The sequence below is a fragment of the Bombus bifarius genome, unplaced genomic scaffold (genome assembly GCF_011952205.1).
Source record: "Bombus bifarius isolate JDL3187 unplaced genomic scaffold, Bbif_JDL3187 scf7180000010271, whole genome shotgun sequence".
NCBI lineage: Eukaryota > Metazoa > Arthropoda > Insecta > Hymenoptera > Apidae > Bombus > Bombus bifarius.
Window position 1 is genome coordinate 2,717,446 of NW_022885586.1, and position 23,311 is coordinate 2,740,756.

General features: G+C 41.5%; 1 protein-coding gene across 4 annotated transcripts in view; it reads left to right on the plus strand.

The window, feature by feature from the left end:
* LOC117216517 (protein FAM214A) overlaps positions 1-23,311 on the plus strand; it is a 43,547-nt gene that overhangs the window by 16,470 nt on the left and 3,766 nt on the right. The window contains exons 1-8 of one of the 4 annotated variants that reach the window (XM_033463263.1): positions 16,281-16,460; positions 16,726-16,940; positions 17,444-17,664; positions 18,173-18,395; positions 18,938-19,103; positions 19,595-22,085; positions 22,224-22,545; positions 22,791-22,990. In XM_033463263.1, the coding sequence (XP_033319154.1) occupies positions 16,400-16,460; positions 16,726-16,940; positions 17,444-17,664; positions 18,173-18,395; positions 18,938-19,103; positions 19,595-22,085; positions 22,224-22,545; positions 22,791-22,990 (3,899 nt within the window). In that variant the 5' untranslated portion in view covers positions 16,281-16,399. Of the gene's footprint in view, positions 1-16,272; positions 16,461-16,725; positions 16,941-17,443; positions 17,665-18,172; positions 18,396-18,853; positions 19,104-19,594; positions 22,086-22,223; positions 22,546-22,790; positions 22,991-23,311 lie in introns of those variants that run through there. The other 3 variants (XM_033463265.1, XM_033463266.1, XM_033463267.1) reach the window with 3 other exon arrangements.

Consider the following 23,311-nt stretch of genomic DNA (forward strand, 5'->3'; position numbering starts at 1 on the left):
GTACCTAGCTGGGGCCTCTATGGTACCTATCTAGATTTCGATGTTGCAGTTGAATTCTGACTATAATTACATTTGTTGCTCCATATTCCTTCTTCTTTCTCGTTTTTCATCAAGTAAATGGAAAAAAATGGAAACATAAATTTAACTATATTTAATATTATCAAGTAAAAATTCCTATCTTCTCTTCTATCGGTATCCTTTGCATTCTCTCTTTTCTCTGTCTTAATGAAATTGAAATTTGATTTAAAATTTATTATCAATTAACGTCCCTCTTACCTTCGAATCTATTTCTGCAGCCTTTTCTTTTGTCATCGAAGTCCGGATTTGATCGAAAATCTTTGTTAAGTTAAGTAAAGAAGTCAGCAGATAAAAACATCGTAAAATCACAAAGATATTCGCTTTTAAATACCAGCCACAAACCGCGATCACTCGTACACACGCGTATAACAGGAATCCGATAGCTATAAATCAGGAATCCGTAAAATCGTGTCGATCCCGCGTCGTTTATTACGAACATATAGACACCTGGTTTCGTTGTGTTTTATTTTTAAGAAAGAGAAAGAAAGATGTAATGACCGCGGATTACCACAGAACGAATTTGTTTACGCAATCTTTTTGCAAGTGTTTTCCGCGAGTGCGGCCTCGCTTCAGAACGAATAAATTACATGCATTTCACCGTTAACCGCAGCGGCTGATTTTCGACGAAACAAAAGCATACACGGTTGCAAAACATCGTTCCACACGGTTGACAGTGGAAATGTTTGTCTTTGGACCGACACTGGTAAACGAGAAAAGGCCTCGACCAGCCCAACCTGGGCAAGGAAAAAGGATACAGGACAAACGGTGTGTGAGCAGAGTTCGATAAGCAGTCGACGCGTGTATCTACTATTCGATCGATAAACATTAGCCTTGACATGATATCCAGAGGACCGCTCTTTCACCTCGCCTTTTTTACTCGAACCTAGTTCCTACCGCTGCCGTTTCTTCTTCCAGTTAGCACGGGACCTGTAACTCCGAGTATAGAATGCGCGATCTCTGTGCTCGTGACTTGGACGATGGCACTTCGAATTTATATAAATAAAATGGTTGATAAAAGTATCGGATTATTTGAGAAATTCGTAGTGTGTTCGACGATCGACGTTTTAAAAAAGATTCGTTTGAAAATTCGAAGCTCGACGTTCTTGATAGATCGTTATGGAATTTTGTCTAATTAGAAGCCAGATTACATATTTAGCTTGATCCTGCATTATCCCGATAAAACGATGAACGTTGAGTTACGACTCTAGTTGTATGTTAAAAGAAATTAATATTAAGCCTCGTGCGCGCGCCAGTGATTATGAAAGCTGCCTAAGTCATATATTTTTCGTTTCGAGATATTTAAAGTTCCGCGTTTGACGCATCAACTGAATTCTGTCTAACGACGCAATAACCAGCTCGATACGACGCTTCAATTTCTACTACGTTGCGAAAATACTTTCGAATAATTGTAATGTAAATAAATGCAACGCAAAATAGGCGATAAATTTAATTTATTTTCGATTCTCGACTCCGGCCACTTTCATAATCGCCTACACACGTACATTAACAAAGAGTAGAACGACGTTGAATTTTATTGACACGTTCGTTTCCATTCGCCGGTTCTAACCTGCTTTGTCTTTTATCAGATTCTTTCGATTACGAGAAATTGAATAGTTGGAGGAACGAAGGGTTTGAAGGAGTTCGAGTAAGATCCATCGTGATTTTTATGCATCTATGAGAAATTTAAAACCGAGAAAATGCACAGAACGCGTGCATCGAAATTTTCTACGACTCCAGATCGAAGATTTCACCCTTATCGAGACTTTCAAGAATTCTAAACTTCAAATCATATTCAAAATGATCGTTCGGTCTCCCTAGAGACTTCCTAGTCACTAAAAACTTTGAATTGCTTCAAAGTTGAGACGCGAACTGCCGCGACTTCGACTATTCTCGACTCTGTTCTCAGACTCTTGTTCTGAGAATGTTCTTCACGATGCCTGTTCACGAAATCTTAAACGAGTCACGCAATTTCGTCGATAAACCTCGCGAAGATATCGTGTGAATGATAACTAATTGGAGACACTAAGATTTCTGCAGTAGAAGCTGCTGTTTCTGTAGATTGAAAATTGAGGTTGGATCTGGAAAAGCAATGGAACAGTCGTCTGTGTATTTGATCGCAACTGGCTACATTATATAAACGGAAATCTAGTACGAACGGAAACTTGAAGTTTCTCTCGGTGTCTACTCTCGCTGTTCCATTACGTCAGCTCGGTTCTACGATTTTTCATGATTTCCATTCTACCCGAAGGAAAGGGGGGTGACTGCGTTTGCATCATCCCGTTGGCTGGAAAACGATTAACCGCTTACGTCAACGAGACCTTTGCTCGTGATTGTTTTCTCTTCATTTAACCGATCCTTTTACCGACTGCTTCCTCCTAATCTTTTTTAAATTGCCGATTCAAGATTCAAAACAGGTTGAGAATCCGGGATTCAATCCGCCAACTGTAGTAGAACTGTAGTAGTGGCTTTCGAGGAACACCGCGTATATTCTTGTCCGCTTTCAAACAAAGTTTTGAGACGTTTGACGAAGACGTCCTGATTCGAGTGGCGCGAGTCTCCGATGTCCACTGTGTGTCTCTGGAAATAGAAATAGAAGCGTGCTGTTAAGGTGGTGGATGCTCGAATCGCTGGTGGACGTCTTAGTTTAGACACTGGTTTTTCCTTACCAGACCACTGTCTCTCGATGCCCTAGCAAACACACGTTCCTCCTGTAACTCGACCCGGCTTTTTGTAGTTTCTAACAACGTTCTTTAAAATTAAATCTTCGCGTGCTACTTGAAACGCCCTGTACGTACGTTTCTCTTCCTTAAGTTACACGAAGCGACGTTTGAACCACGAAGTGAGATCGAGTTTAAGAAAATCACCGAAACACACGTGCTCCGTCGTGTTTTTTTCTTTCACTCTGCTATCTTCGTACAGCTACTTCCGAATGTGGATCATCGTTGTACGTATTCAAAGTGCGCAGTTTTCGTGTCAGTTCAGAGTCATCGGCGACGCGTATGGTTTGCTTTTCCAGCGTGGATTTCACTCATGGCTGTTTAATATACATGACTCCGTATGTGCAACAGCTGTACACGCGAGACCCTCTAACGCTTCTGGAAATAGAAAGTCATTCGCAAGGTGTACTAAGGCTAAACCACTGTGCCATTAGCCAAGCTGCAATGTGATTCTCAATTTGTCATTACCTGACATTTCGCGGATGAAATTTTCACGTTGCACAACCAATTATCTTTCGTTGGGTTTGCTTAATTTTTTTCCATCATCGACAACCTACCTTTCAGACTGAACAGACACGAGAAGGATCCTTCTCGAGCGAGTCTTATGGATTCATCCCTCGTGTGACGCAGACTTTCGAGCAAGTATTCCCGAGTGCATTGTACTTTGTTCTGCTGGTATCTGAACCTTTCCACTGTTTGCAATTGTGGCGAACGAAGGCCGGTCTTCTCTGTAATAATATCTCGTGGATGAAGATTGCGTTTTCTTTGCCTGTTATCGCTCTGCCGTCAATATTGCACTTCCTAGCACTTATTTATAGCTCCAAAGGGAATATAACTTATTGTCAGGGGGCAATTACTGAAAAGAAGATGCAGTTTTGACGCTTTTAAACGGCCAGTTATTGCTCATTCTGTCGTGAGAATTATTTATGAGTCGACGAGAGAATACGAGAAGTCGAGGTAATTACTAGAAAGAATAATAAAGTTCTTGTTGCCTTAGGTAACTAGGTACCTTAAATATTTACGTCTTCGTTTTTTCCTTGTTTTAGCGAACGAAAGAATTTTGAACTTTTTAAAACGTACGCTCAAATCGTACATTGTAATATTTTCTTCAAATTTAGGAAATTTGAGAAAGGACGATAGAACTCAACAGGAATATGATTCATCATTAACGTCTGCACTTCTTAGGATTACTTTGTGACTCAAAAGGAAATTCAATGTAGGGCTGTAGATACTAGAGAAGCGAAATTGTCGATACTTTGCACGATGATTCATTATTTGATGTTTGAAATTGCTTGCTCCGTGGAGTGATTCAGAATCAGGCGAATATTCGTGACAAATGCGAAGTAATTACACGAACGACGATTTTCTCGCAGAGGCGGAATATAATATCTTAATGGACGAAACTCATTGTCAGTTGGCGGATATCTTTCGATCGTTTGATATTAGGTCCGCTCTGAAAACCCACACGATACACGTACGCACCGTGTGGGCTATAAACTGCATAACGAAAGGGTTATTAAACATCTGGTCGTTGTGCCGAACGAAAAAGGAAATATTGTTTGTGAAGGTTTCCTTCGCGCAGAGAAATTTGGTATTGCGAAATGAGATTAAGATTTCCAAGAGCAGTCATACATCCTCTGACTGAAAGAAACATATCTCTCGAAGCTTGAAGTTTCATCACGCGTATCGACGAACAACAATACGTAAATTTTGCAGCAGGGTATAAATCGCGTTATCCGAGCAAGGACAGTTTCTTATCTCGAACCATCACTCTCTGATTTGTTGATCGTGTTGAAATAATCACGACAACTGTTATTGATTATTAGTATTTAGATAATTGATATCAGTTATATCGGATTAATCAGCTATTTAAAAAAACGGAACGTTTTTCTAGCCGATAAACGATTGTTTTAAATGTAAGACAAATGGGAAATATAAAACATGGAAATTGTTATCTAAACGCCATTTTTTAACGATGTATATTCATAAAAATACGACTTTGTATAAATATGCGTAGTGCATAGCCAAGTAAATAGAGAGATCTCGAGCTGCTTGAATTAATCTGAATGAGGTCGTAAAAATAGATTCCAAGTGTGTACGATTTGATCGGGTCATTGATTGCTGTTTAAGTTTAAAGTCTCATCGATGGAAGTAGCCATAACGTAAAAGCAAGATCAGTCGTGGGTGTCGTTAGACCGTAAATGCCATCAAAGCAAGCGAATCGGTGCTTTCGAGCGGCAAAATCCCGATTTTTGTCGTCCGCTTAATTACCTTCGTGTCACGTCCGTCGTTCTATGGCGAGCAAGGAGAAGGTATGGTTGTTTGCGCAGCGACAAGAAGCAAATTAGTATAATTAAGTTACACGGGCTGTACATGTCACGACCGAAAATGGAACGGAATTAAATTTACCGCGATATTCGATAAAGCGGAGCTGGCGATACGCGCAAGAATGGCCCTTTTCAACTTCGTTCGCTGCACGTACTTCTTCGTAGAAGAGCTCGGTCTGCGAGATTAAGAAGATTATGCTAAGAGCAGTATCTGTTTCTCCGAGTTCTACGTCTGAAGCCAGTTCCTTGGCTTTCAACGTTTGATATTACCATAATATCCTCCCTGGCGTCGAACGAAATAAGAAGAAACATCGTAGTAGCTTCTCGGTAAGCTCGAAGAACACTATCGCTCAACTGTTATTCGGCCACTTTTTAAACAATTTCAAACGACGACTGTAATTTCTACCTAAATTTACCATTTATGTATTGACTTTGCTGGTAGACTAAACTCAATCTTAATCTGCGTATAAACGATGAGAAATTGTTCTGAAAGGACAGTGCAAGTTGTGAAAAGATATACCTCGATACAACTTTTACAATTTTTTATTCAACAAACCGACAAGCTACTTCGCTGCTACCATAAAAGTTGAATAAGAAATGCTCAACGTTATCGACACATACTATACCGATACCGTGAAGAAGCGTCGTATCGATTGTATCGGACGTAGAAATTGATTCGGTGCGATTGCAGCAACGTCGATAAGCAAATGATAAATTTACATAAAAATGCTGAATTAATTTCTATACCAAATATGATCAAGGCAATGCTCGTTGCTCCAATAATGCGTCATACATATGTATCGACAGTAACAAAGAAACTTTATCTTTTACGGTGCTAGTCAGCGACACAGGATATAAAAGTTGTATCATTGAGATGGTTACGAACGGTGTTATGGGTAGTAAAATTCGTGCAGAAATCGGCGCTCCAAGTTTAATTGCCGGCATAGGGGGATCGCAGGGATGGGCAGATGCGTTCGAAACGGCTCGTACCATTCGAGATTTTTGTAGTCCCTTTAAATTTGTTGTTGTGTCACGTCCGCAGCCACGGGCTTGTATCTCTTTGCTGCACGTGACGAAAGAAAACAAGGTGCAGTCTGGCCGGTGCAGCAAGTTCGAGATTTCTTGAACGGTTAGTACGTCTTTTAGGGTCGGCGCTGTTCGCCTGCTCCGGCAGGCAATCAATGGAAACGCACGACTCCTTGTTGACAGTTCGCGTTTCTCCATTATTCCCCATGAAAGGGGTTACATTTGCGCAACGGCCGAAACTGCCAGCGACTTTGCCCGGTTTCATTGTGAACAAAAAAAGAAGAAAACGAAAACCGTCCCCATTGTCTTGCGAAGGCTACGAAAAAGAAGCGAATTCGTCGTTGGTCATCGTTGTTGTCGTCGTCGTTGTTACGCAACTGTGTCAAGCTGAAAGGTAGAATTAATTCCGTATGTTCCTTGGCCCTTTCTCTCTCGTTCTTCGAATGTTCTTCGCGAAATCTCACGAGGAATATGTATACCGCGAGTGGCAAAAGCATTCGTACAGTTTGCACGTAGAAATAAGAAAAGGAGAGTAAGAATATAAGAACATCGTAAAACGAGAAGAACTTAGTACACGTTTCTTCTGTTTGAATATGTAGAAAATAGTAGTATAGGAGATATTTGTCTTTCTACTTTCGCATTTCGATCGTTGGAAAAATTTCTGTTTATTACCGTAGATCTCGCGACAAACCAATCACGTTCTTCTTTAACGCGCGAACGAGACATTTCTATTGCATTTACATACTTATCGTCACGATTCGTTTCTCGTGAACCGCGTGATTTCGAATTTTTAAAGACCGGACCGACTCCTTGCGTGTTGTATATCGTCGCGATAAACAGCGTAGTATCGTTAAGGGAAAGAATCTGCTAAATTGGCTGCATTGCACAATAGTTCCCGCGAAGCAGGAATTTATCGTCGAGTAAAAAGAAGAAGCACGAACGCGGTCGAAGTAGCGCTCGTAATTTATACTATCGAATGGGAAAAGGCGATAACTGGTTTCGAGCTTTGCGTAATGACCGTGAAATCGTGTAGGGAATAAAAAGTAGCTCTGTAGAGACGTAGAATCGAGAACAAGCCCAATCAAAGAGGGTATCAAACTCGTGTAAAAATAATAGCAGAATTTAAGGAACGAGGTCAGTTCTCGTTATTCTCGTTGTACGATCAATCTTCAAGTTTATTTTTCTCAGTCCGTAACTCGCATAACGAACAATCGAAACGTACGTGATAAATAGCGAGCCGAAATTTGCCACTGTTTTACCATCGACCTTGCCTGTTATTTATTACGCGATCATGTTACTCTTTGGTTTATTAACCCTTGCGAAATCTTCCTCTACTCCGTCGGTTGAAAAAGAAACTGATCTTTGGATTGTACAAGCTTTCTCTTATCGAGTTTTCCAAATAAAAAACGTTCAACAAGCGGCTTATAGAAATAAACTCACACGCGATTGCAATAAAGGATTGCATTTTTTAACGAGGCGCTAAAAGAGATACGTACATTACATGTATAGCGATACGTTAATCTTAACGATAGCGATTGAACTTTTTTCCCAATCGAGGGTACAAACAGCGTTATACATCGGTCCCTGATAAATCCGAAAGGAAGAGTATATAAATAATACAGAAGATTTGCTTGCAGAGGCTTTCCGATTAATCGCAGACCGACTCCTCTCCATTTTCACATGCGTAATCAGCAGCTCTTTGTCTCCGTTTGGCTTTTTTCGATGCCGCCAGGGTTCTTCAACCTCCGTGCTGGTAATTCCTCCGAAATCAGAGGGGTGAGCGGGCCGCGTCTAGACGCAGCAACCGACGACCCTTTTCTCGAAGGACGAAGGGACGACAGAAAGGTTTTGTCACGATGACAGTGATCCGTTGTTGGATAAACAGCTGAGTTCTGCCTGAGAAATTATCCGTCCGACAAAAGGGTGGAGGATCGTTTAACTCATAAATATTCCACTTTAGAGATGTTTCGTTTGTCCTTGAGTTAAGTCATTTCTGGTTCTGCATACGATTTTCTATTTTAGCCAACGATTCGCTCAATTCGTTGTGCATCGTGATCGATCCGCTTCTTCTCTCCGTGCACCAATTTTGCATTTGATTTCTCGCTGATTTATAAAAATAAAGTCGTTGAAGGTAAAAGACGTTCAAACGCAATCCGCTACGATTTCGCTGAATGTTCCTTTTCCTTGCGGTCAGCAGACACCTCCGACTTCCTACGCGGTATCTTCCGGTGGCTGAATACAGCGTGGAAATAAGAAAATCATCGTTTCCAGTTCTCTCGAATCTACCTCGACGAGGAGAGTTCGACGACGCGTGACGTAGGAAGATTTATAGGATTGCCTGGCGAGGCGGTCCGCAATCGTTAGCCTTTTCAGTCTTTGCGACTGATTGTACGGTACATACGTGTTCGGGATTCGCTTCGAGTGAGCCGAGAAAATACTTGCGACCGTAAAAGAGAATATCCTGTTTATCGTCGCTGCCTGCTACCTCGATGATATTCCTGTTTCCGACTTGTGTGGGAACGAGTCTCCGAAATTGAACGCTCGCAAAATCCGTTATCCTTGGGAAACTTATTTGTTCGAATGTGAATCGAACTTTATTGTTCGTCGTTTCATTAACTACTTGTATCGACCAAAATAATTCGAAAATCGTTTTACGTGTCACCTTCAGTTTCGTGTTCGTCAATTTTTAACGGTTTCAACGGATCTTTACGCATCAGGTTAAACATCGTTAGTATATTCCGTTAGTATACAAGAGGAAAACGTCATGTAAACATGTGTCATTGAAGGCATTGTGAAAAGAGTCAGAACGATACAACGATACACGAAATGTAACGTTGTAATGCTAATGTGCGTTATTGCGGTACAAAGTACGAATAGATCAGGAATATTTTGAAATCTAGTAGTTGTAGCTACAAGGTATCGTAATATATGCTTCTACAACTTCGACTACAATTCCTTTTCAAAATATTCACCGCTCGCATATGATCGGCAACAGCGAAAAAATTGAATTTATCGCTCGTTCAAGTTCTCGTCCATTGGTCGTTGAAGTTGCAACCGTACAAATATTATGATAAATTCTAACTGCTGCTAGATTTCAATATTCCTGATCTATTTGTACTTTGTAGCGTAGCAACGCATATTCATTATGTATATCTTTTTTTCGTTACAATTTTGTAACGATGCCTACCACTCATATCCTTCTTATATCTCATCCTATAGAATATACCGACCGATAACGATTTCTCCGTTTTATCTTCAAACGTAAGACATTTTTCAACCATACAAGAATACGATTGGTTGGAAAATAGAGAAAAATGTGAATGGAAATAGCGCAGTAGGCTTAAGAAAGTAACTCTCGGCTTGCTAGAGGTAGAGGAATGTTGTTTTCCAGAGCTTAGATGGAATCGGATTTAGAGATGGTTTATTGGTCGGGATGTGCGTGTGCAGAGGCGCGGCCTTAGCGCATTGTGAGGCATGTTAACGAGCTAATTGGTAACGGACCGGTGGCAACAGAAGACGGCCTCGTCCTCATCAATGATTTCCTTCATCGAGCGTGTAAACACGAGCGATTAGGGAAGGAAAACGTGGCTTTACGTGCGCATTATGCATCCGGTTGGCCGGTGATAAGCTCGTATTGCTACGCCTTGGACTCGCGTTGCGAGATTCTCCGGCGATTTTCGCAACGCCTTTGTCCTCGTTCGAAACGATTCGTCGATTCAGTTATCACGTTTTGCTCAAGTTACATTGTCTTTCTTCATTCCAAAACAGCTGACGCACGTCAAATCGAATCAATTTCGATATCGTTGTTTATCCTCTATGATTATAATTTATCTATTCGCTTACTCTTTCCTGAATATTTCCTTAAAATCAATTATTTCGAACGCAATTCCAGCGGCGATAACAACAACAGATTGACCATATTGACCTTTTTACATATGAAATGTAAATACGTTAAAAACCTCGATTTTGAACTACTGGGTAACGGATGCTTAGCTTTCCTTGCGCTAAATCGACCACCTATCTTGTTGCTTTTATTCATCCTCCTTCTATTGCCTTTCTCTTCTTCGTATTGTTATTATTTCTCTTTTCCTTCTTCGCTTCTTTGTACGATTGTGCGTGCGATTATCTTTGCATGGAACAGGATATTCAACTCGCTTAATAAGTTAAATGAAATAAAGCAAGGACGCTAAGAAATGCCAGCGATAAAAATACAGTGCAAGGTCGCTGAGAAAGAAGTTTGCAGAGATAAAAAAAACAAATATAGCGCGATACGATACGATTAAAGGAGTTAGAAAGGAGTAAGGAAGCGGTGGAAAGTAATTCGTTCGGTTTCTTTTCCTCGATTCTAATTACTTGTCCGGCTAGTTTCGCAAAAATCCTTTTCGCCTGCCGGTAGATTTCGCGAAAAGCTTCTTCCGGCTCGCGGTGCATAAATGAAAGGGAAACGCGAGTATACGGCTCGCCTTTGTGTCGTTTGCTGCGTTTCAGTTGGTAGTTTGCAAACGGGAAATATAACAGCGAGCTAGCTGGCACGAATCTTTTGCATTTTTAATGCCCGTTGCCAGCTGCTAATTTCTCGGCTTTTCCTTTGCATTCGTTTCCAGCACACGTTGAACGCTCGTTGAATCGCGAGACATTTATTGCCCCTAAGAGATAAAAGAACGTTGATATTTTGTTAATGAAACGATAACGATGCACACGCTGCTACCGATTTCGTCTATAAAAGCACGCTTTCTAATTCGACGCCGCTGACGAGAGCTGCAGCTCACCAGCAATAAGGCGTAATGACGTCGCAGACGTAACAAATTTTACTGTCACGCATTACGATGGATTATCATAGCCGGGAACCTGTAATTTCGCATTTTATTTGCTCCCTGGCTAGCCGGATGTCGCTGATTGTAACCAATTATTTCGGCAACAACGTAGACTCGATTTATTTTCCACTATGTGCTCTCTACTTTGTCGGAGTTGAAGTGTATTTCTGCAACGTTCAACCTCTTGACGATCATAGAATTACGAAGAATTTGGAATGAACGATATGGAGAACGATCGTTTCTCTGTCCTCGAGATTTGCTGAATTTTTAATATCAGAAAATCGAGTCGATCGATAATATCAACGAGTCGACGAGCTACAAGTTACAGACTTCACGTCCATAGATAATTTGTTAAATTTACTTATAAAATTTCAATGAATAAAAAACTGAACCCATACAGAGTGTGCATCGGTGTCATCGAAACGATTGCAACAGTTGGTTTCTATTCCGATAAAAAGGGAATCTGCGCGTCAAAGGGAGAATTTGATATCCGCCAAATTAGTAGAAAAGATAATCGTCTTCGTTAATATAATTAGTAGGCAGCCCTGGGTGCCGTGTAATTCTGTTAATGCGTTTACGCACGCGTTTCAACCATAAATTTCACGGTTCGTTGTCCGGTACGTGTAAAAGTTAATACGCACTTCGCATATACTTCGCCTGGTCTCTGCCAGCCAATTCGATCGAGCATAAAGCACGATGTGCTTTGTAGTGTTCATTGAACCAAACTTGACTTTCTAAAAAAACTTTATCGGATCATAAAGCGTCGACAAATGAATGACAGTTTATCGACGACAAAATGCATATCGAAATGCGATACATGCAATAAACCAACAGCGATGACGAGCCAGTTCTTTCCGCTTATTTTACGTACAAGTCGTGCACATTTTTACGTTCTTACCTTTTACGCCAAAACACCGATCGTATAATCTTCGTTCTTTCATTTCTTTTCTCGATAAATTCTATGGCTCGTTGCTTGTATTTGTACATCGTGCGTTTAAGAACGCGATAGCTGCGCTTTGCTACGTTCCAAGCTTCTCGAGTTCTGCCTATGCTAACTGTCACACGGATGGCGATAATTGATAGTCGTTTAGTTACTAATAATCGCTGCTTGTTTGCTAGTCCACCGTCTCGCACAGTCCCCGGTTGTCGAGTTAATAAATTTTCCTATTAGAATTCCTATTAGAAAGAGTGAAAAATATTGGAAGCTTTGGTCCCAGTTCGATGCTCAGAGAGCGTAAAATCTTCCACAACGCGGCTGCAAATCTCGCGCAATTCTCGAAGTTCAGATTCCACGCAAGGATTTTGCAACCTAGTTGCTATTGTGTTTCCAAAAGGTTCGCTCTTGTGCGTTTCCTCCTCGACTTTCTCCCTTTTTTTTCCATTGTTTCTTAAACGACCTATTCTTCGACGAATTCCCAGGATCGGCGATGTTTATTGGAAACGCGCGAAGGTCGAGGTAATTAAGAGCGGATCGCGTTGGTTATATTCGACGATGAGAAAGTACGAAGCGAGTCGCGAAAGTATAAGTTTGGCCGAATAATTCTGAGCAGCTTGTTTACTACGCGCTGGATAATACTGGCGCCAACAAGCCGGTGTTTTCTCAGCTGGACCAGCCAGTGCATTCACACCGTGCTGCACCAGAAGCGCATCGCCCTTTCCCTCAGCCTCCCGTGTCGCTAACTATAATACATGCTTCGTAGCTCGCACGACCCGAGCCTTTTATTCTGTAACGCCAATCCCTTCCTCGCTGCTTTGGCGAAGGTCTTCGACGTTCGAACGGCTTGCCCTCGACCAATGACCAAGCCAAAACCCTTGGCCTCCGCCGCTTTGATCGCGCAGTCAAAGTTTCGCTCAGGATCACTTTGAGTCTCGAGTCGAAATTGCAAAGCTATAGACTTGGAAGAGGAGCCAAGTACTTTGCACGCTTTTAGGTATCCTGCAATAGTAATCTTTTGCCACTTTTTTCATTTTCCCATGTGTATTATCGACGATAGATCTGCTTCCATTCTTTCACCACTTTGGCCCCTGAATCGAAATTGCTAATCTTTCACGCGTGCATCGTGAAGCATCGAACCTTGGAAGAGGAAACGAGTACTTTGGTCTTTTGTATCCTATCAAAGATCCTTTTTATCGTCCTTTTCATTTTCGTTGATGCGTATCATCGACGACGAATTTTCTTTCGTTCCTTCATCATTCTGGATCTCCGATCGGGATTACAAATTCGTAATTTTAACGAAAAAGTAAGAATCAGTCAGACAGAAACCTAATATTCCCTGAACTTTAGGTAACAGTATTTTTTCTATTACTTCTTGCCATTTGATATGTATCATCGATGAAAGACCGTCTTTCGTGATTCCATTACTTTGGATCTCTCATCGAAATGGCTAATCCCCACGTGTACATCGTAAAGCATCCGAGCTTGGAACAGGAAACGAGCACTTGGATCTTCTGTATCCTGTAATAAAACCTTTTTTATTATCTTTTTTATTTCTCTTGTGCTTATCGTCGGCGAAGGATTTTCTTTCGTCCTTCGATCACTCCGGAGCCTTCCAATCAAAACTGCAAGTTTCTCACGAACGTATCTCTGCGAGCTTAGAGCAGTAACTTAATATCCTGAACTTTCTTGTCGGATAACGGTAATTTTTTAGTACTTTTTTCACTATTTGATACTTATCACCGATGGAAGATCCGCTCTTGTTCTTTTCAAAGTAACTTGATGTATTACTCCTGGGAAGGTAGCGAATTTTCGACGTCTGCTTTTCATCCCTGATCGATCCTCGGCTTTAGCTCAGCTTCATATTCGTTCCATCATTCTGCCGTTTAAGAAGCTGCGTCTGGCAGTGTCGATTAAAAACACCGTTCGCCAGCCATCTTCTGGTCAACTTACTTTCCAGGATTTAGAGCGACTAATTATACGAGTACGGTGCCGGGTGCTAACAAGATTCCAGCAACGTATTATCGGACGATGCGATTAGAAGCGGTAGAAAGCAACTTTTTCTAGCGACTGGATTATTCCAAGACTCTGACGCGACTCGAGCTTAAAAATACTCGATCGTTCCAAGCGATTAGTATACAGTAATCAAGGACTAATCCTTGACTCGTAAAGGGAACGTTGTTCAATCGATATCGATTAGGTCGCAAATCGGTTGGATCGTTTTTTTTTTTTTTTTTTTTATAAAATAAAGAGTATCTCGATAGCGCTGGTTGTCTCTTAATCCTGGACAGCGTCTCTCGAAGGATTTCGCCAAGGGTTACGAACTTTTTGCGCATGACACCCGAGTACGATCACCCTCGTGGAGCCCCACAAGCTCTCCCTTGTACACAGACCCTCGACACACGTGAAAGACGCCAAGTGTGAGAGGCAGTGCCGCGCAGTTCTTTATTCAAATTCTTCATCGTGCGAGCGCGAGTCGCGCCAGCTCCTATTCTGTGGCTCTCGGCAATTTTTCGCGTCGCCTAATCGCGAGTCGAGTCTCAGTGCACGGACGTAATCGTTTCATTTGCTACTCAAACTACATATGTCCGCGACAGATCCGCGTGATTACGGCGGGGAAATCGTCGCGGGGGTTGAAGTTATCGTCGGTGAAATTTCCGTGGCGACAGCGACGTTTTTCTTGCGATCTTATTGATTTTTCTACCGTGGTTTCGTCGTTTTGATTTTCCCATGTATATATAATACGATCTTATCGATCGAACGATTCCTTTGCTTTCCTTGCCAATCGCGTTACGTTCTGAGAAGATGAAATGGACGTTTGTTCCACTCGATCGTTGAGCTTCTCTCTCGATGGATGGATAAGATTTTCTATATTTTACGAATATTTTCTACCTTTCCAACGTTCTACGTTTAATCTTAAAATACTCCAATTTCTTCGTATTTTGTACAATTGCAGAGTCCAAGCGAAAGGAATAGCGATACTGTCGTTGAAAAGTAGAATTCAGCGGATTAGCAGGAATCTTCTAACGTTGTCGCTCTGCCTTCGAAATAGAAGTTCAACTTGTAATTAATTACAATTAAGAATGTCTCGAGTAATTAATTACTCGAATGGTACAAAGTCCTGTGGAATTGAAGAAGAGTGGCGAAATATGCGATACTTTGCCTGGACGAATAGCAAGGAACAACTATTCTAAACATAGTTTCATAGTGCGAAGCATAGAACGTTTCTGGATGAGATATTTCTCTCGTCAAACCGTGAGCTCGTTCTCAAGTATCTTCCACAGGATTTATCGAATTTCAACGAAAAGTGAGTTACATTTTCCGAGAAGTTTTCCACCGATGAATAGCGTTACACCGTAGCGTATTCTGTGTCCGTTCGCTCGAATGCTGAAACGCTCGGAGGAAAGTGGCGAGGAAGCCAATCCGGTTGGTCGCTTTCGCCGCATATGGCGGCGGGCAAAGTTATAAATAATGCCCATCGCCCTCCTGCGTATTCACCTTTACATAATGACCGGCAGAAGACGGACGACGAAATCTCGGATCGGATGTCGGGCAAAAAGAAACGAGAAAAACCGTACGAAAGCCTGACCATCATATCTGTGCAGCCGATATCTCGATGCCCTACAAGCGCAATTTTCTATGCTTCTATGCGTTTACATGCCTTGTTTTCACGCGCTCCAGCGATTGGTGGCTTTTCCTATAGGAAACTTGTTGATCTGCAGGAGAAGCAGATCGAAGGAAACATTTTATTATTGCAGAACCCTGTAGAACAAAGTTTCATAGCTATTAGCATTTTAGTTTCGTAAATTCAAGCGCGTTAAATGATTTTATGTGCACATATTCGGATAGTAAGCTTCGATGAAATTTTCATTCGGGTTATTTGAAATTGGTGAAAGTTTCTCGAGTCTACAGCTCTTTTAGGACGTCGTTGTTTGCGAGGTGGAAATATTTAAAAAAAAAAAATGACGATTAACGGAACAGTGAAATCAATAAGAGACGGTCAGAATGTCTCACATCGTTTGTCAGACAATTGTTCTATAGGTTAAACCTTTTGCATCCTCTCTGGATCATCTCCGACTGAATCGCATCTTTGGAGAATTCCTTAGGTTTAAAGAAGATAAGAAGGAAGCGTTGTTGATATTGAAACGTTAAAAGTGCTCGATTAAAGGAGAAACGAGTTAGAGACATAAAACGTTGAAAGATCATAGTGGGATTAAACAATGGATCAATGGAGTACAGAAGAACGGAATGAACGTAAACTGTTGTGTTCGTGACGATTCACAAAGAAACAAAAAGCAATGGTGACTGGCGCCAGTCTCTGTGACTCTAAACGCGGCCAGTTTGGACAGCAAAGTTCGTGTCTCCGATAAGGAGCATCGCGAAAAAACTACCTGAGCCTAGTTCGAAGGATGGTCCGTTGCGGTAGCGCGCTTAAGATTAACGATAGCGGAGTTCGTGCGCGAATCGTTCCAGTTTTCATTCCCTCGAGAGCAGCTCTCGAAAATGTCCACGATCCTATTACAGTGCGTTGGAAATTGCTTCCAGAGAAGGAGAATGCGCACAGGTTCGTGTTCGCGCTGATTTCCTCTGGAAAACCATTATTCCAATCTTCTACGATTTACCAATCGCGCATCCCAGTTGCTTCAAACATTTTTTAAACGCCTTTTAAAAATCATTTTTCTCGATTTCTTATTAAAGAAACTCGACCGATGAAGAAATTTAATTTTTTTTTTTTTTTTTTGATAATCGATACAAAACTATCGAGTAATATACGGAAATAATATCGAATAAATTTCATTGCCAATGATAAATTTTCGTTTTCGTTGCAGGTATGCACTGCCTAGGTGCGGTGACAGGAGGCATTCCCAGCCCAAATGGGGTTGGCGGTCGGGGTGGCATTCTTAGCGTGTTCCGAGCCCTTGGAGTCCTGGTGTGCGAAGGGAGGATTCAGGGCCCTCCACGTGGCTACAAAGAGGGCCCACATTGTGCAGCGCCTATGCAGTCGGTGCCTAATGACCACGTGTGCGAAGAAGATAATTACTTGGTAAGAAAATTGTTCTCGTAATCTTTTCCACGATATCTAAACCGCTTCTCCAAGAACATACAGTGGCCAGCGTATAAATAAGGAAACAACAACTACTAGTAATCTTAATTATATTATGAGGCATTCTGTTCTCGTTCTTTATTACAGCACAGGATTTAAAAATACGTATAAATACAGAACGATCGTTGAACGTTTACTTGCAGTAATAATTAGAAATCAGTTGTATTTCTGCTTACTTTAATAGTAGAATATTGGAGAATACATTTCCTATGGCCTGAAACGTTGTTTCAAATTTTTATTTCGAATAATAATTACAGACCGAATTAAGTCAGGTCTGTAAAATAAACGTGTCCCCTATTTATGTGCTCACCACTGTAACCTTTGTTTCGATAACAGAATGACGTCGTTAAATCGTTTCCCCTTCTATTGAAATCGTAGTAATTAAAATTTCTATAGACAATGGTTTTCTCATTTGCCTTTCTTTTTTCATATAATCTGTGCAGTGCGATCGATATCTTGTACTGGTTCGAGAGATCGCCGATCGTATTGCAATTGGTTCGTTCCTGTCCATCGAAGTGGTGTTGTGCAGCAACTGTCCATGCGGTTTGGCCAAATCTACGTGCAAGAACCCGATCTGCACTGTGCCGTCCTTATCAATCTCACCATGGCAACAAGCGTCGGAGATGCTGCTGGAGTATTGGTGTGTTTGTGTCGTTCCCAGCAAGTAAGTATGCCAATCAGTTGCTCTAGACTATTTATTTCAACGATAATAGCATACGTAACTAATCCCTCTTGACAAACAAATTTTCACTCGATTCGTTAGCGAAATTGATCGTACTTTTATAAGAGAAAAACACCTTGCAACGCAAATATAATATGTTTATATATCAAAATTATAATCTATGTATAATTATATTTTTTACAAAGTGTATAGTTATCTTAGTGTAAGAGATATTGTACCATGAAGATCAATAACATTCAATGGTTGAAATAATTGGCTCAACTGAATGCGATTAAATGTAATTCATTTAACTTGGTACTTTATACGATAGACATACTAATGATTTTATTAAAGATTTTTTTTTACTAAGACTTTTGAACGTGGATGTATGTCTCGGCGAGTGGTTAATTGGATCGTGTTGGTTAATTTTCTTCTTTCTTTGAAGAAAGAAACAAAGAACAAGAAATATCTTTCTTTGACACTAACAAATCGAACGAATAACAATGTTCAGGAGCCCAGAGACGATGAACTTCTACGGTTTATATCAGGCAGTCCGTTCACGACTTCACTTCAGCCAAGTCGCTGCATGGTGGTCCAGGAGCAACGGTGTCGATCCCAGTTACATCGTGACGAGGGTGGTGCCATATAACGAAGAAAATCTGAGAAAGTTCCGGGAATCACCCGTGGAGCACACGTTCCCCTTAGCTGGCCAGGGAGATGGAAATTCTATAAAAGTAAAAGAATCGATTCTTATCGTTTATCAGCGTCGTTTTAAATCGTCCGCTTATACCATTAATTCAGGAACATTGTCATCAATTGGCAAACGAAAAGTTGAACTGTCTGTGATATCGATTAACATATCCTTCTCACGTTCGATGTTCCTTTATTCTTACATTACACGTTTCATGAAAATCATTGCCTCTTTTATATTCGCGTTGAAACATATTACGAGCGAAAGCTCGTTGGATGAAGATAGATGCGCTTAATCGATCCAAGGATTCCCTGGCAAGCAATAGCTCGCTGGGAACGCTCGAAATGATGCGTTTGACTCACGATAAAGGCGAGGTCAATGTTCCTCGAACTGTCCATGTAATTCGCATGGTGGTTCTCTCGTCCACGTACTCAGAGTACCTTCCACGGTTCTATTCTGGTGGTTCGAGGACACTAACGAATGCCTACTTTTAACCAGCAGATGAGTCACCGGCTACCCAATCTCGTTCCAAGTACCGCGACTGCATTTAATGGAGCTGAAGAGGATTTCTCGTGTAAATTTTAGGTCACCGTGTGGGCACTGCCGAGGATGGAAGAGGTACCGATTCTCACCTGTCCGTTGCATCCGATCAAAGAGAAAGACGAGGAGGGTGTAGCGAGGGCTTTGACACCTACCAAGGCTATCCCGGTTCCGAGCGCTGCGCAAAATCCCGAAGCCCTTGTCTTGCCTGGTAATGAGGGGAATTGGAATCGATCAGCGTAATATTTCGACGTTCGAATATCACCTTCCGAGTGTCTCAGTTTATGTACATTTGGCCATACACCGAACTATCGTCTTTTCATTTTTTTATATTAAATAAGTGGGTAAACGTCATATTGCTTCTCGATTCTTTTTTCTTAAATCCTTCGCGACCATGTATACGTACATGTGTACATATATCGTTGACTCGATATCGTCATTGCGACCCTAAGATATCTCGTAATGACGACATCGTGTTACCGAGATATCTTGTACCTAGTTACGAAAGGGTTAATTATATTACAAAGCATAAGTTTCTTCTCTTTCATTGCTTCTTTAAATTGTTACTAAATTAGCAAAATATGTTCCTTCCTTTTTGCTTTGTCAAATTGTTAATAAATTAGCGAAGATGATGCTCGAAATACGTCCATTACGATACCGAAGCTAGAATATGTCGTGAAAGAAGTATGTTTTATTGGACAGCTCTGGTGGACGACAGACTGCAAACACCTTGCAACAAGCCCGGCAAACATCATTGTCCCTGCGACGAGGAGGACGTTCCACCGCCACCGCCAGCGATTCCACGACAGAACCGCGAGAGAAAGCGTCGTCGATCTCTTCCGTGTGGTCCAACAGACGCAAATTCCTGCGTTACGGTTCAACCGATGCCTCTTCCCTCGGTACAGGAAGCTGTAACGCAAGAATCGAAGAAAGACAGTCAGAGCTCCAGCTACCCGAAATGTTCCGCCAAGATCTCGATCAATCGCGGTATTAAACTTGTGCAAGGGCAGAACTGCAAATTCGAGGAGAACAGTATCAGGAATAGGAAGAACCTAAACTCAGATAATCTGGAGCGGTGTTTTAAGACGCAGCTGAGCATCGACGGGCGAGATGGGAACACTGAGAAACGGTACAAACGAACGATCGACGATCGTGACGCAAAATCGTTGTCGAATTCTAAAGATAAACAATGCAATTTAGAGAAGAAGCAGAAAGAACGAGAGATAAAGTCGGAGAAGAATGGGATATTTGAGAATCTGATACCGTTCAATTCGTCGCTGCCGTGGTCATTTGTTGAGTCTTGGAATAATAGTAACGCAAATGGCAAGTGCGCTTTTCAGAGCTTACGCGGAAACAAGGAAACTTATTTCAACGACTCTGAGAGAATCTACAAAGCGCCAGTCAGTAAGGATTCGAGTCTCGTGATCAATCCCTTTAGGCAACCCAGTCCTTTCCACGAATCAAATCCAGGTCCATCGACGAATAATCGTTTAAAGCAGGATTCCTTAAACTCCACTTGCATGGTGCATCAAAGCTGTGTCAAGTCGTCGTGCAAGTTATCGAATTCTGGAGCGGTATCGTCTGGACGAGAAGCTTTGGACACGGACTCGGACAGGGGCGTCAATAACAAAGGGAGATCCAGAAAGGATTTGAGTCAATTAATATCCAAGCTATCGTTTCCTGATGATAAAGACAGAACAAAAGAGGAAGGAGGCTTCTTGGATTGGTTCACCAAGGTTCCTGGACGAGTTCTCGGAGTCACGCCAAACATCAGCTACATAGAGAATAAAGTGAAAGCTACGAATTTGAAGAGTCAGGAGCAACACGGAAACGAAACGAGATTTAAAAATTGCAATCTGGAGTTGAGCCAGCAAGAATTCGACGAAGTTCTGGCTGTTTTAAGAACTAGAACACCGACTGAACGTAAGAGGACAAGTGTCAGGACGGTAAAGAGACGAGAGAAGCCGGAGAAAGCAGTAGAAGATGGAACGACTAAGCTGGTAACGAAGTGCGGGAATGTGGAGAGTAACGAATGCTCGACAAATAATTTGGTGAACCGTGCCAAGTCCTGCGAAAGTTGCAATCACAAGTTATGTAGGAAAAACGACCAACAAGCTTTAGAGAAGACCAATTTCGCTGAGATCTATGGCAATAAGAACATTTACAATCCCCAGAAACGCGAGAAGCTGGATGGCGATGAATCGAACGAGAATCTACAGGCGATCAAATGCAATAATTCCGAGAAGAGGAAGAACGACACTGTGGACTGTCTGCAGAACGTGTCGAACAAAGCAGATATATTATTGGGAGCAATTTTGCGAACCAGCAAAGACCGAGGGAACCAGTCGGAGGTTCCTTGTGGGACCAAATCGAGGTCCACGTTGGCAATGACCACCAACGAAATGGAAAACAATCGAAATAACGTGGCCAACGAGAAGTATCAGGAACAGAAACTGTCAATGGAGGATGAGAAGTCTCTGCCAATGGCGTTCAACAAGAGATTTAATCGGTTCCGGCAGCTTTTCAAGAAGGAGCACGAGAAGAAATTAACTTCGACAGAGGATAATCCGCAGGATGCGATCCAACAGATCGGTCAACGTTCGTTCATGTACAACAACGTCCAACCAAGCCTACACGATCCAAAGAACTTCAGGGATAGCAAAGCAAAGAGAAGGATAAATTTCTCGAACATTACCGAAGAAACGGAGAAGCGTGACGCAAGCCCCGATCCTTCAGAGCTTAGTACAAATGGCGCACATCAAAACTCACGTATCTATAGTACAAATTACAAGAAGGATAGCTGCGACTACGACGAAGTCGAGACGTCCAAATGGCAAAATAGACTGCATAGTACAAACGACGAAGATAGCATAACCGAGCACGAGGAGGAAGAGGAGGAAGATGAAACTGTATCGAAGCTTTGCAAAGATTCTGTTCCGAGTGTCGGGAAGAAGAATCGAAATTATAGTCTTGGTAAAGACAACGCCATCACGGAGGAGGACGAAACAGTGGATAAAGCGGTACCGACCGCCATCGAACAAGAAAGATTTCGACGATCCTTGGAAAACGCAGCTTCGATGGTGTTTCATAGTAGAACCGGTTTACCATTGACATCTAGTCCAGCTCCATTGAGAAGAGGCAGCTGTTGTTTCGATTACGATAGTAGTCTGAACACCGTCTCCTCAAAAAGAAGGTACGAATCGAAGAAACAGGTGAAAAATACGAGATCACATTTTAAATTCGATATCTTCCTCGTCAGCCAACTCTATATACGGTACAAGAACATATCGGTGAAAAGATTCCTTTAGTTGAAATGAGTTTTTCGTTTCAGTGCTCTGTTCGAGTTGAACACTCCGCCAAGTCCAGGTGCAGTGTCTTTGGAAGAAGCAGACAGAGAGACGGAGAATCTCGGGGAAGGAGAGGAGACACCAAAAAGACGTTCAACTTCTCGCAGTAGACCGCAGAGTCATGCTCTTCTAGGCAGCTTCGAGGAATCAGCTTTAAATGGTAGACTCGAACCTGTGTCCACCGTTCACGGTTTCACGGCGGAATTAGGTGCCAGCGGTTCGTTCTGTCCGAAACATCGAAAGCTTCCAGTCACTGTGTTCTTCTATACGCTCGGTGACAATGATAAAGTTTCTACGCCCTATCTCGTACGTACATCTTGTGTTCTTTACTGTATTTTTTCTATTTCATTTGAGTTTTGTTATTTCTTCTACTTTTTATCTGTTTTTTTTTCTTTTGTAATATTGGAATATTACGAATTGGCAATTTTTCATCTTTTTCCCTGTTTTTTTAAATTAAAAGGAATTTTGTTGTTACCAATGTTGCGTTTGAATGATATATTTAGAAATATAACGGGACATTGATGAGACAAACTCCGTTTACTTTTTCATAGGCACATATTAATTTGGGCAAAAAGGGCTACCAAGTACCAAGAAGCGGTACTATTCAAGTAACACTTCTCAATCCTTTGGGTACAGTCGTTAAGATGTTCGTAGTACTATACGATCTTTCTGATATGCCACCACGATCTCATACTTTTTTACGTCAGAGAACACTACGGGATAAAACACTACGCTACCTCGTACATCTTAGGTACGTTAGGAAACATCTCAGTTTCTGTTAGAGACCACGAATTTTGTCCGCTTTGTAAATATTGAAATTTTAATTATCTATGGTCGAGGGATGATCCCTCTCCTCGTTAATTAAAGTTTTAAAGATTTCATACCTAGTGTTTCTAACAGTAATCGAGGCTTCCTCGTGCGAATTTCTTTATAAATAGTAAATAAATAATATTTTAGAATAACAATACTGACAGGTAATGTAAACTTCAATGTATACATCTGAATCTTTTTGCAGAATCTTATTAATATTAATTAAACCGTTAAACTGTTAACATCAATTAAATTAGTATTA